The sequence below is a fragment of the Rhinopithecus bieti genome, unplaced genomic scaffold (genome assembly GCF_001698545.2).
Source record: "Rhinopithecus bieti isolate Rb0 unplaced genomic scaffold, ASM169854v2 scaffold_5179, whole genome shotgun sequence".
Taxonomy (NCBI): Eukaryota; Metazoa; Chordata; class Mammalia; order Primates; family Cercopithecidae; genus Rhinopithecus; species Rhinopithecus bieti.
Window position 1 is genome coordinate 770,676 of NW_016804741.1, and position 12,119 is coordinate 782,794.

The 12,119-nt window shown below is 39.4% G+C and overlaps 1 protein-coding gene across 1 annotated transcript in view; it reads right to left on the bottom strand.

Annotated features, from left to right (window-relative positions):
• The window catches only part of ATP8A1 (ATPase phospholipid transporting 8A1), a 283,721-nt gene that overhangs the window by 29,695 nt on the left and 241,907 nt on the right, over positions 1–12,119 (bottom strand). Inside the window, exons 33-34 of the mRNA XM_017870339.1 lie at positions 10,594–10,650; positions 9,580–9,687 (exon numbers count right to left, since the gene is read on the bottom strand). Of these exons, the coding sequence (XP_017725828.1) occupies positions 9,580–9,687; positions 10,594–10,650 (165 nt within the window). The remainder of the gene's footprint in view (positions 1–9,579; positions 9,688–10,593; positions 10,651–12,119) is intronic.

Genomic DNA, 12,119 nt, shown 5'->3' on the forward strand with positions numbered 1-12,119 from the left:
AAAAAAAAAAAAAAAAAAGTTTGAGTATGTATCAATTCACAATGAGAACTAAACATGCAAAAGAAAAGAATCTTTCTAAAAAGGCATCAAGAGCACTAGAAAATGTGCAGTTCTGAAACTATTTTCTAGGAATATAGTTCCCAGAATAGTGAAGATAATTAAAAACATAATTTGTTTTATTTTAATCTTCATTATTGTCCTATTTAAAAACTTAAAAGTAACAGAAAAATGAGGACAGTATTAGTAAAAAAAATTTTTTTCATTATGAGAAACAAAATTTTAAAATGCTATGATGTTATTAAGTTGTATGAGACAGGGTATGTTATCTCAATGTTTAATATATTTACTTGTTACATTATTTTTACAGGTTTTTATAATTTTGTGATGGGTCTGCATTTTAGCTTTTTAAGAAAATGTTTGAAAAGCCCTCTCATAAAGCATCAGTTGTTTGATTACAAGTCTGTCAGTCTGTAAAACAAAATAACCTGCATTTCAAGACTGTAGAAAACGATTTTAAAACCTCAAAACTTCAAAAGCACTTAGCTAAAGAAAACAGCTGTTACATGGCTTACATAGAAAAACTGACTTCCACGGCTGAGACTTTTAGTTGCCCTTCATTCTATCCAATCTATCTCCTTTCTCTATCTTCTTTAGATGCAATTACTTTTGTCCTTGGCTGGTCACCTTTTCCTCCAGCTCAACGGTTACATCCCTCTGACTCTCTTGTTGCAGCTACTTTGGCTATATGATTAGCTTTTGGACAACGAGATCTAAGTAGAAATGTATTGGTAATATCTAAGAAGGAGCCTCAAATAGAAAGGGCAAATCCTTCCCTCTCTTGCTAGCTGGAAGGTTGGTAAAATGGCTAGAGCTCAGGCAGCCATTCTAGACTATGAGGAAGTACACTAAGGTTGGCAGTGCAGTAAGTTAAAGGGAACCTAGTCTCTGATGACTGTGCAGATTCCATACCAGTCCTGGACTGCCTGTCTCCCACATGACTTCTATTACATGGAAGAGAAATACGTTTCTATCTTGTTTAATCCACAGTTACTTTTTTAAACATTGAAAAATATGCCATAAAGTAACTTGCTTTGGATGATGCATGCTAGGGAGCTTAAGTGATAACTTTGAACAAAGCAGCTTGACACCACTCATTGATGATCCCTTTACCTTACCATAGATGGAATGCAAGAATTATGTCCAGTTGGCCAGGCGCGGTGGCTCACACCTGTAATCCCAGCACTTTGGGAGGCTGAGGCGGGCAGATCACCTGAGGTCAGGAGCTCGAGACCAGCCTGGCCAACATGGCAAAAACCTATCTCTACTAAAAATACCAAAATTAGCCGGGTGTGGTGGCAGGTGCCTATAATCCCAGCTACTCAGGAGGCCGAGGCAGGAGAATCACTGGAACCCAGGAAGCGGAGGTTGCAGTGAGCCAAGATCGCGCCCCTGCACTCTAGCCTGGGGGACAAGTGCAAGAACAAAAAAAAAAAAAGAACTATGTCCAGTTATGAGCTTTATTGAAACACTTTCTTTCATGAGTATTTCTGGCCTGTCATTCAAACAAAAGCTGTGGTGGTTCCCAAACCAGAATGCTGGGCCTGTAGGGCAGAGAGGCAGTCTGCCTTCTGCCCACCGCGCTGACCCCACCTCATAGTGCTCTCTCCAGCTCTCTCTGATGCAGTCACGGACCTTGTCTTTGAATGGAAAATCCCGTTGCTGCCTTGGAGAATGGGCACCTACTGTTCCTTAACTGTGAAATGATCTTCTTCATATGACAGGTATTCCTGCATCATGTGAGTTTCAGCTTCACTGTCCCAACTTCAGAAAGACCTTTCTGGAACACCCATTATAATCCTGTCCCTTATCATATATGCTCTGTGTTCCTCCCATCACTTATCACTTTGTCAAATTATCTTTACTTATTCTTCATTTAGTCATTTGTTAACTGGTTTAGTGCCTGTTTCTCCGTCCCATTCCCTGGCCCCGTCAATTAGGCAATGGGGATCCTGCCCAATTAACGTGGTATCGAGGAACAGTGTCTGGCACCAATTAATTCCTCAACACATATTTGTGGAATGAATGAATGCGACAGTGAATGACCTCTAGGGCTGAATAGTTAAAGCTGTACCATACCAGGAGCAGGCTTCGTTCAGCTTTCACACCTTGCTCATCACTGTAGCATACAGGTACACTACAGCCTCTCTCTCGCTTATGACATCAATGCCCCACCATTAAACAAAGGGATCCTTAAGGACAAGGCCAATTCCATTCATCTTTGCATCCTCCAGTGCCTAACACAGGCCCTGGCACACAGGAGACGCTCAATCTACACCTGCTGTATATTGCAGGCAAAGGTACTGTGGTTACAAAACACAATGCCTGTTCTCGTAATGGCTCTAAGGAGAGCTCTCACTGTAAAGTGTATGCAGATGTCCAGATGTCCTGATTCATGATTACGTTCGTCATACCCATGTCTCCCTTTTCCTCTCAGCATTTCCATATATACTTCTCTTTACAAAATGGGCTTAGAAGTAGCTCCTGGCCAGCTGCCTGTAGAACTATGAAGGTCTGCCTCTTTCGTTTACTGTTGGGGGCATGAGGACCGTGACCAATGGCAGGTTTTACTGGATGGACTCACAGTCATTGGCTCATTGAAGAACATCTGACAGAATTTTGTACAGTTGTTCCCTCCAGACTACTTGGCTAAACACAGTAATCTCGGATGAAACTCCATCATATCATAACACTGCCCCACCTCATCTACAAGGCTTGGTCTTAAGACCAATAAATTATCGCATGCTATGGAGGTAATTAAAAGCTGATAGATGAATAAAGACTATTTTAACCAGGAAATTCCTCATATGAAAAGTAATTTATTATGTTGGATAAAACAGGCAACAGCACAATTTAGGAAAATCATATCACTAATGTAGTTTATTAATACCTTTCCTACCGGGGTGACACCAAAGGGCTCAACAAAGATTTTTATTGTTTTTCAGAAAGCCTTTACAAACCTCAATCAAGAGATCTGAAATTCTGTAAAACACATGCTCGTTCCTTAACTTCAATTTCCTTCAGTAGTTTTATAGATCCCTTAGGCCAGGGAGAGCAGAAACAGATGGTGCTTGGGAGGACTTTACAGTGCCTGTCTGCAATGCCACAATAAATTTAAAAGTTTTGCTGATACTAAGCTTCTGTTATTAATCCTGATATGAAATGATCCTTGCTGTAGCTTGTTTTTTATTTTTTAATCTGGTTTATTAATCATTGGCTAAACTATTTTCTCCTAGAAATTCAAAAAATACCCAGTAACATCATTTAGACCAGTCGGAAAAGCAGGCCAGCATATGTTTATATAACATAGCACTTTTCCCCAGGGCCTCCCTTGCCCCATAAATTGTTGTACTGGTGTGAAAAAATACAAGTCAGGTCTGAAAAAAAGTTCTCCTCTTAAATCACAACCATATTTGTGAGAGGAGAGGAAGACAGCGACATATTTAAAGTCACAGCCAAGTTCGTCACACTAGTTTCTTTTTCCTTTCCTAAATGATTTCTTATTGTTGCATTTTCCAATGTCTACCTTACCCCCACTGCCCCTAACCCCGATATAATTCCTTTTGAACAGTTAAATATTTCAATAATTTATGGTTGTGGGACACTTGTTAATCATTATCATTTGAATCATTATCATGGGTAGAGATGTAGAATTATTGTAGTGGAAACAAAGTGCAAAACTCTAGGAAGGAATGTTTTCCAAATGGGAACACCCTGCCCACCAACTGAGAACAACCAGCTCTTGGCTGGGTCTACAGTAACTGAAGTCTGCACTAAACTCTGAGATATTTGAGGAATAGCTTTCCGGTCACTTCAGGCATGCAGAATGAGCGGAAGCAAAAGGGGAAAAGCTATTTGATGCTCTGAAAAGAACCCCTGGGCAGAGACAAAGGCAGCTAAGGACAGCTGAAGATGGAAATATTATATGCACATGACGACTGGTCAGTTCATCAAACAGATGGAACTAAGTACTTCGATGGGTGGCACTGATGTTAGAAGGGCATTAAATTATAGTTGATAAGTCTGGGAGAAAAGTCACAGGGAAGGGGAAAGAAAAGATGAGAGAAGAAATGGAAAAGGAACAGACAGGAGTGGGCATGGTGCATCAGGGGACAGAATCAGGCTGGGTTCACACTGCAGTTCAGACACTCTGGAGCTGTTTGACCTTCAGAGAGTGAGTTAGCCATTTTGCATCTGTGAAATGTCTAAAAGAATTTACCTCACAGTGTGGCTGTGAACATTAAATGAGTGACCACATGAAAAGTGCCTCTAACAGTGACTGGCCCTTCATCAATGGGGCCCTATTATAGCTGAGTGGCAACCATTCATTTTCTGCTGATGTAGGATTACTGAGTTTTCTATTTAATAGTTAAAAAAAATTTTTTTAAACAAAATGGATATTATTTATGCTAATATTGCTGTTAAGAAGAGGCAAAAGGCAAGGACATGAAGTGAGATGGAATTTCTCTAAATAGGGTTGAGGGAGTCAGGTGGGTGTTGAGAAGGGGAAATTATAACTCTGGGCACTTTTTTAAAGAGACAGGAGCACTTTCATATCTGGCTTGCTTATAGAAATTGTTCAGGACCCTGGGAAAAGTGGGGAAATGGCAGATGGATTGAATGCAAGGAGGATGGCTACAAGACAAAAAGAGTTATCACCTGAGAGTAAGGAACAGCAACGTGCCCCAAAAAGAAGGTACTGAATTCCTCAGAATGTTAGCAGAAACCAATGGGATTGAAAAGAATGGCCTGGGTTAAATTCTCTTGGTCACCGGCTATTTCTTTGCTTACTACACAGATTTGGAACATGAGTTTAGTGAAAATAAGGAATATATGGCATTAAACATAGTGCCTGGAGAACTTAGTAGGTACACAATAAATGTTGGTTCCCTTCCCTCCCCAACTTAGGGAGCAAGGATTTTCTTTCAACACATAGAGAGAAATGGCTCTGCCTTTGCTGCAAAGATGACCCAAGAATGTAAGTTGGAAATGACTATAAAGTCCTAATTTGTGTGTGAATCTGCATGAAGCTGAATATAGAAGCATGAGACCTCTCTACCTGTAAGGTGCTGAATTTGTATAATTTGCACCCCGAGATCCTGTTAACTAGAGCAAAATATCGGTGCCCTTTTAAGATAGTTCTTTGAAGTGGACGCAGTAAAGAGAGGCATACAAGAGACTCTCTTAGGAGTTGGAAGACAAGCTCAGAGGCATAGAATGTAGTGCTGCTTAAGTATCACAGTGGCTGAGAGCTCATCTGCCTGGCCTGGGAAGGATTAATTAAATGAGACCAGCATCCTGTTCTGTTGCTGAAAATCTTCATGTGTTGGAAATCACAAGAAGTTGGAGAGATGCACTTACGTGAACTGAAAGCTGCTTCTCTATAACCTCTATTTCACTGTTTCTCATTTGTTTGTCTAAAACACAGAAGCAAGCAAAAAATGTTATTTGCCAATCACTTAACACTCATTTATGGGGCACTAGGGGCCCCACACCATTAGGTCTGAGTGAATGAGGAAAGAAACGAAGACACAGTGGTCGCTCGAGAACGAGTTGAAGCATTCTGAAAGGGTTACTGTGGCACCGATGTGGAAGAAGGACTAAGGAAGAACAAGACCGCTGCAATGTCTATAGAGAGGAAAAGGCAGAGAGAAGAAACATGAAGGAGGTAGTGCTGCCAGGAAAACAGAATACAGAGATTTCCTTTCCTTTACAAATCCCTGAAATACCTGCGAGGACTGAGGGTCCCTTCAGACTTCTAATTTCCAGATGAAACACCACACATTCCTCTTAGCAACTATTATCAGAGAAGGAGCACAGGGCAACGTTTAAGGTAGCAGACCTGGGGATCAGACATCGAAGTTGAAACCTTATCTCTGCCTCTATGAGTCAGATAGTGATGTCAGTTAAGGTTCCTAACTTCTCTGTGCCTCAATTTCCACATCTGTAAAGTGGTGATTATGGTAACCCATTTGGTGTGAGGATCATGTGAGTTACCGATAAGCACTCTCTCCTGATGTTCATGGCAAACACAACGGAGTCTGCCCTGAATTCTCCTCTCTCCTCACGTCCAACCTGTCCATCAATCCTATTGGCTTTCCCCTCAAACAGTATTCAGAATTCAACCACTTCTTACCACTGCTGCCCTCCTGCCCCACACACCATGATCTCTCTCCTGCTTTATTGGAATAGCCTCCTAAGCAGCTTGCAATACAACAGTCAGAGTCCTACTGCAAAAATATAAATCAGGTCATGACATTTCCCTCTCAAGCTCCTCCAGGGTTTTGTTTTGTTTTGTTTTTTTTTAAATCTGACCATGAGTAAATGCCACAAGGCTCTATGGGAAACACAACTGAAAATATGGCTCTTGGTTCCCCTTGCCTGCCGTACTTTTCTCTAGACACTTAAATATGCACATACTTCATTACTCATTGTATTTATGGTTTGCCCCCTTGCACTAGCAAAGTGAGCTATGGGAGGGCATGGGTTTCTGTCTGTTTCATTCAGGACTGAATCCACAGTTCCTAGAGTAGTGTCAAACACACAGAAGAATCTCAATAGCTGTTGGATTGGTTGATTGAAAAAAAAATACATATATTTATATATATAGTCCTTACAGAACTACCTGGGATAAAGTAAGCGTTCAATATTCATGAGGTATTATTGGTGTTATTCTTCCCAGATCTTGGTTGCCTTTTTATAGAGCTCCTCTATTCAGTCAATGCCCCTTTAGAACCACACAGTATCTCACTCTCCAAAATACCTCCTGAACCAGCACAGGGCTGCTATTCTCTGTCTGCTCCACCTCTACAAGGTACCATCCTGGAGACCCTTATTAAGCTTTTGGGCAACCAAAACACACTTATGTACATAATTAGTTAATTATTTAGTGTGGAATGAATTGCTGCCAAATCAACACAGGAAAGGACTGGGATCCTGGGGATATGGTCTTTGGATTAGATACTTATGACCCTGTTAGTGGTGGTGACAGAAATTACCTACACCCTGCATCAGGACTCCTGCAGAATGGCCTCAAGTTCTGGGGGCTGCTCTGGGCCGTGTTTCATTACGTGGATATCATAAAACATGTCAAGGCAGCAGATGCTAACATTTAACTTATGCTGGCATTCCTTACAATAATATATTACTATATGCAATAGATAATATATGTAATGTACAATATATTACAATACTATATTGCTATGAAAGTTAACAGTTGAATAAGCTTTAAGATAGTTGGCCAATTATGTATATACCTACAGATATAAATATTGGCACATACATGAATTTTTCACATTTATATATGTGTGTATATATACATTTGGCTATATTCTTAAGAATTTTAAGATTAGAAAATATAGACCTAAGAGTAGTCATTCTCGTTGAAATTAACTGAGTTGTAATCTAACATATCTAGTGACTCTACATCTATAATAAAAACTTTAAAAATTGAATACAGCTATGACATTTTTTGGGGACTTATTAGCCTAATGCTCAAGAAACAGTAAATGGAGATGATTTACCCTGGAGAATCTGAGTGGTATTCTCACTATATCCTTATATTGGCATTACTGTGAGGCTCATTTACACACACACCCACACACCCACATCCCACCACACCCACATCCATACCCACACCAAAATGCTTTGGGAGTGCTAAAGTGCTACATAAATTTAAAGTATTCTTCCTTTGCTTGAATAAAGAAAACAGACTTACATTTTGGACATGCTAGTCAAGCCTACCCTACAGCTGAATTAATCCATTTTCATATTTTCAGTGGAGCACCAGCTATTTAAACACTATATTCAGAGTAGCAGTAGTAATAAAACAACAAGAAAAGAACCTCTGTTAGCACTTCCCTCTGTATATGAAGTGAACAGAAATGTGATGGAGTACTGACATTCATTTCACTTTGAATTAAACACAGCATCACCATGAGTCTCAAGAGACGATATTAAGTTTTGTGTTTGGGTAATTCTGGGAATTCTACAGGCAAGGGTAGAATTATATTTGGTTGGCAAAAAGCCAGTTAAACTTCACACTTGTCCTAGAAGTAGGTGGTCAAAACCTCAGTTCTTGTCATCAAACCTATTGGCCATACTTGCTTAAACCATCTGGATCTCAAATCTTTTGTGTTATTCATTTTGAAAATAAAATAAACATTAAGAAATGAGATAAAGAAAGGCAAAGACTTAAGTCTAATGAAAAAGATATCAGGTTAAAATCGACCTAAGGGAAAAGCAGGTCCAATGAGACAGAGCACATCAAATAAAAACAAAGAATAGAATTAAATTTTCCAAATGTCATCATCAGATACACACACAGGCCCATACTTTTTTTTCCTTCAGTTATACTGCTTTATTTCAGGAAAAGGACTCGGAAACCAAGGTAAAGAGGAGACCCGCTCACAGCTTTCTCCCTGTTCTGCTTAGAATACATGCTGTAAAATTTTTAGTTTTTACAATATATGTTTCAAAAGAAGCCTTCACTTTTGTCGAAGGAAGTACATACTCCTTGATACGTCTGGTTTTGCTGTAAGAGTATATAATGCCTCTCTCTAATAAATTTAACCACAAAATTTTAAAAATGTGTCTGCATTCTGCTAATTTATAAAAAGCAGGATGCTGTCAGATAAAATTTCATGAAAATGATCTATAAACCAGACTGTCAAAAGTGAAAGGTACTCAGGCAGTACTTAGAGGCAACAAATACATGAAAACCACGGGAAAGGGTTCCTGTGACTGCGGTAAAACAATGCACTGTCATGGAGCTCACATTACCTTGATTTGCAAGTTACTGTGAGGTCACAGGAAATCCCAAAATGTTTTCCACATTTTCTTTTATACATTTTATGTCAAATTTCCTGCAATTGAAATCATAAACCCTCCTACTGCTGGAATCTCTTCAGAAGGAAAGGAGATCTTTTGACACTCCCCCATGAACACCTAATAACTCAATTCCTACCCGTGTAACAAGAAACTGAAAGACAGAATTGAAAATGGACTATGATAAGGCTGAAATGTCAGATGCCCTAATTCTTTCAAAATGAAAACCAAACTGATGTCATTAGGACAACTCAAAAAGTGCATTTAATCTAGTGACAGCAGACTTTTCCCTAGAATAAGAGATAACAGAAGAAATGATAGACTGTCCCAAGACAGAAACTCACCATTTCCCCAAATCTTTAATCAAAATGTATTTGTGGCTTTATGGTGTAATTTTAAAATGGCATCTTCTATATGGATATCCTTAAAGAGATTCAAGCTCCCGACAACCGTATTTTATTGTCCTGGCTATGTTTATGAAAAGATAAGTCAGATTTAAGTAAAATGCTCAAGTTCAAAATATTCTCTCAAGATTAATCACTCAAAACTGTGGAGTTTAAAAACAGCTTTTAAACGGTCAAATACTATTTTAATATAAACTAACAAGATGGAAAATTATGCTAAATGATTAAGGTTCGCTAAAAAAATACCAGTTTTTAAGGTTTTGTTGGATCATGAGTTATTAGCGCACATTACCTCTCCTGACATATCAGGGGCCATTGGAATGGCAGGCCACAGAGATGAGTAGATTCCAAAAAACACCACCCAGAGTGCGATGCTCCCCCATATCGCTATGTGGCTGAACTGTAGAGCAAGGAAATCTGAGTCAAAAAAGTTTTATGTAGACCGAGTACACAAATACTAATGAAACTCTCTCAAATTTCTTTATTAACTTTTATTATATCCATAAAAATATTATCTATAGGAGTTTCTACCTAATTGTGGGTGTTTTTAAATTGGATCTTTAAGTGCTAATCTCTTCTACAACAGTTGCAATGTTTGTGGTACTGGAATTTAGAACTGCTCCTCCTCTAGCTTTTTTGGCAGTTTTCTCCTCTTACTCTTACCTTTTTTATCCCTGAACATTTGGAAGTCTGCCTTACTCTTGGTCTGCATGCTCTCACCGAAAGATGTCAGACCCTTATGAGAATATTATTATGTATGCTGATGACTGTTAAATCCAAATGCCTTGTGGCATTCTTTCCCAGGGACATGAAACTTTAATTTCTTTTTGTTTCTGGGGTCTCTACTGGATGGGGGTATACTGCAAAACTAACGTTATCTAAAATGGAACAAGACTGGGTATTTATCAATGTCTGAGGACAAATCTGTCATTAATATTTTCAGTCTTCAGAATCACTTTCCAATGGGTTTTCTACAGAACACCAGTCCAGTGACACCTCTAAGAAAAGATTTGTAGTCTGTAAGTTTAAAGTCTCACAACTTCCTGGGATACTCATAATATATGACAATACTTTAAAGGCTCTGAGAAGTCTTGTGGTAACGCACTTGTTTAAGTTTAACTCAGTATTTCCCAACTAAAACCTCCAGTTCTCCTTTCCTGACCCCTGATACCCCACAACTGAAAACCTGTGGACTAGGACGTATCAACCTGGGACATATCAAGTTAGAGCGAAGACCACCACCAAGACTGGAGCTAATGCACAAGTAAATGTGACATTTCTCGGTTGTGGTTAGATATTTTCTTACCCATGTCCAATATGATGTCTCCAATCCAGCTTTCAAACACACAGTTATCACCACAAACTAAAACAGAAGGGAAAAATGTTATTTTATCTCATAAACATGAAAGTTCATCAAATGACTGAAAGATTTATAAAGAACAGATATCTCTGAATCTAAGTATGGGACTAGGAGACTGCTACTTGCTTTGTACATCCAACCAGCAAAGAGACAGGTGAATTAGCTGGGCAGCCGATGGGACTGTGATAGGTCAGAGGTGCCTAGGGCAGCACTGCACTTCTGGCTTCCTTGCCTCTCCCTCACCTGCGCAGCCTGACCCTCCATCCACGAGCTCCTCTGTATGTGTTTCCTGCTTTTTGTACAATTCATGAACAGCAATAGCACATGCCTGGGTTAATTTGAGTTTTCAAGCTTACTTTACCTTTATTTTAAATCCCCTTTCATACTAAAAGTCCAACTTTCTGAATTTTAAAGACAAATTTTAACGAATAAAATAACCATACATTTAGAAATCTAAATGCTTACTCTGGAACTTTACTTAAAACCTTGCTGAGTAGGATATGAGACATTTCTCAATGATATACGCACCCATCACTGGGGCTTATGCTAGTCATTCTGAAAAAGGAAACTGGGGTTGGATTGATTGCTCTGTGTTTTCCACAGTATAACATAATTATGAAGTGTACTTGCCGTGGAGTCTGACTATCTGTGCCCAAGACCTTATCACTTGGCTATTGTGGTTAATGAACAAAGCAAGTTACTTCACCTCTCTGTGTCTCAACTCCTATATATACCTGTAAACTGGGACTGATAAAGCTTACCAATCTTACAGAGATTTTTTTTTTCTTTTTTTGAGAGTAAAACTCTAAAATACTCAGAACAGTGATTAACATGGAATATTATTTATTTATAATAATACAATCTTAAATATTGCTAGTAGTTGAGGAAACTCTAGGCACCTTTGACAGCTGTGGTGATGGAAGTGATGTTTGCTAGCACTTGATCAATAACTGCTTGAAGTGCCCAGTTCTACTTGAGGGCACATTAAGGGTTTGCACACAGCATGTGATAAGACACTTCCCAGGGGCGTTGTAAAGTCAGGTTACAGTAAGAACAGTTGAGCTTTCTCAGCAGGATAGCTAATGGCGATTTAGGTTATTTGTTAAAATAAGACTTACTAAATGCAAAAACTAATTTATGTGATCCAAAAATTTTAAAAGAAGAGATATAGGCCAGGTGTGGTGGCTCATGCCTGTAATCCCAGCACTTTGGGAGGCTGAGGTGGGTAGATCACCTGAGGTCAGGAGTTTGAGACCAGCCTGGCCAACATGGTGAAACCTTGTCTCTACTAAAAATACAAAAATCAGCTGGGCGTGATGGCACGCGCCTGTAATCCCAGCCACTCAGGAGGCTGAGGCAGGAGAATCACGTGAACCTGGGAGGCAGAGGCTGCACTGAGCCGAGGTCGTGCCACTGCACTCCAGCCTGGACAACAAGAGCAATACGCCCTCTCAAAAAAAAAAAAAAAAAAA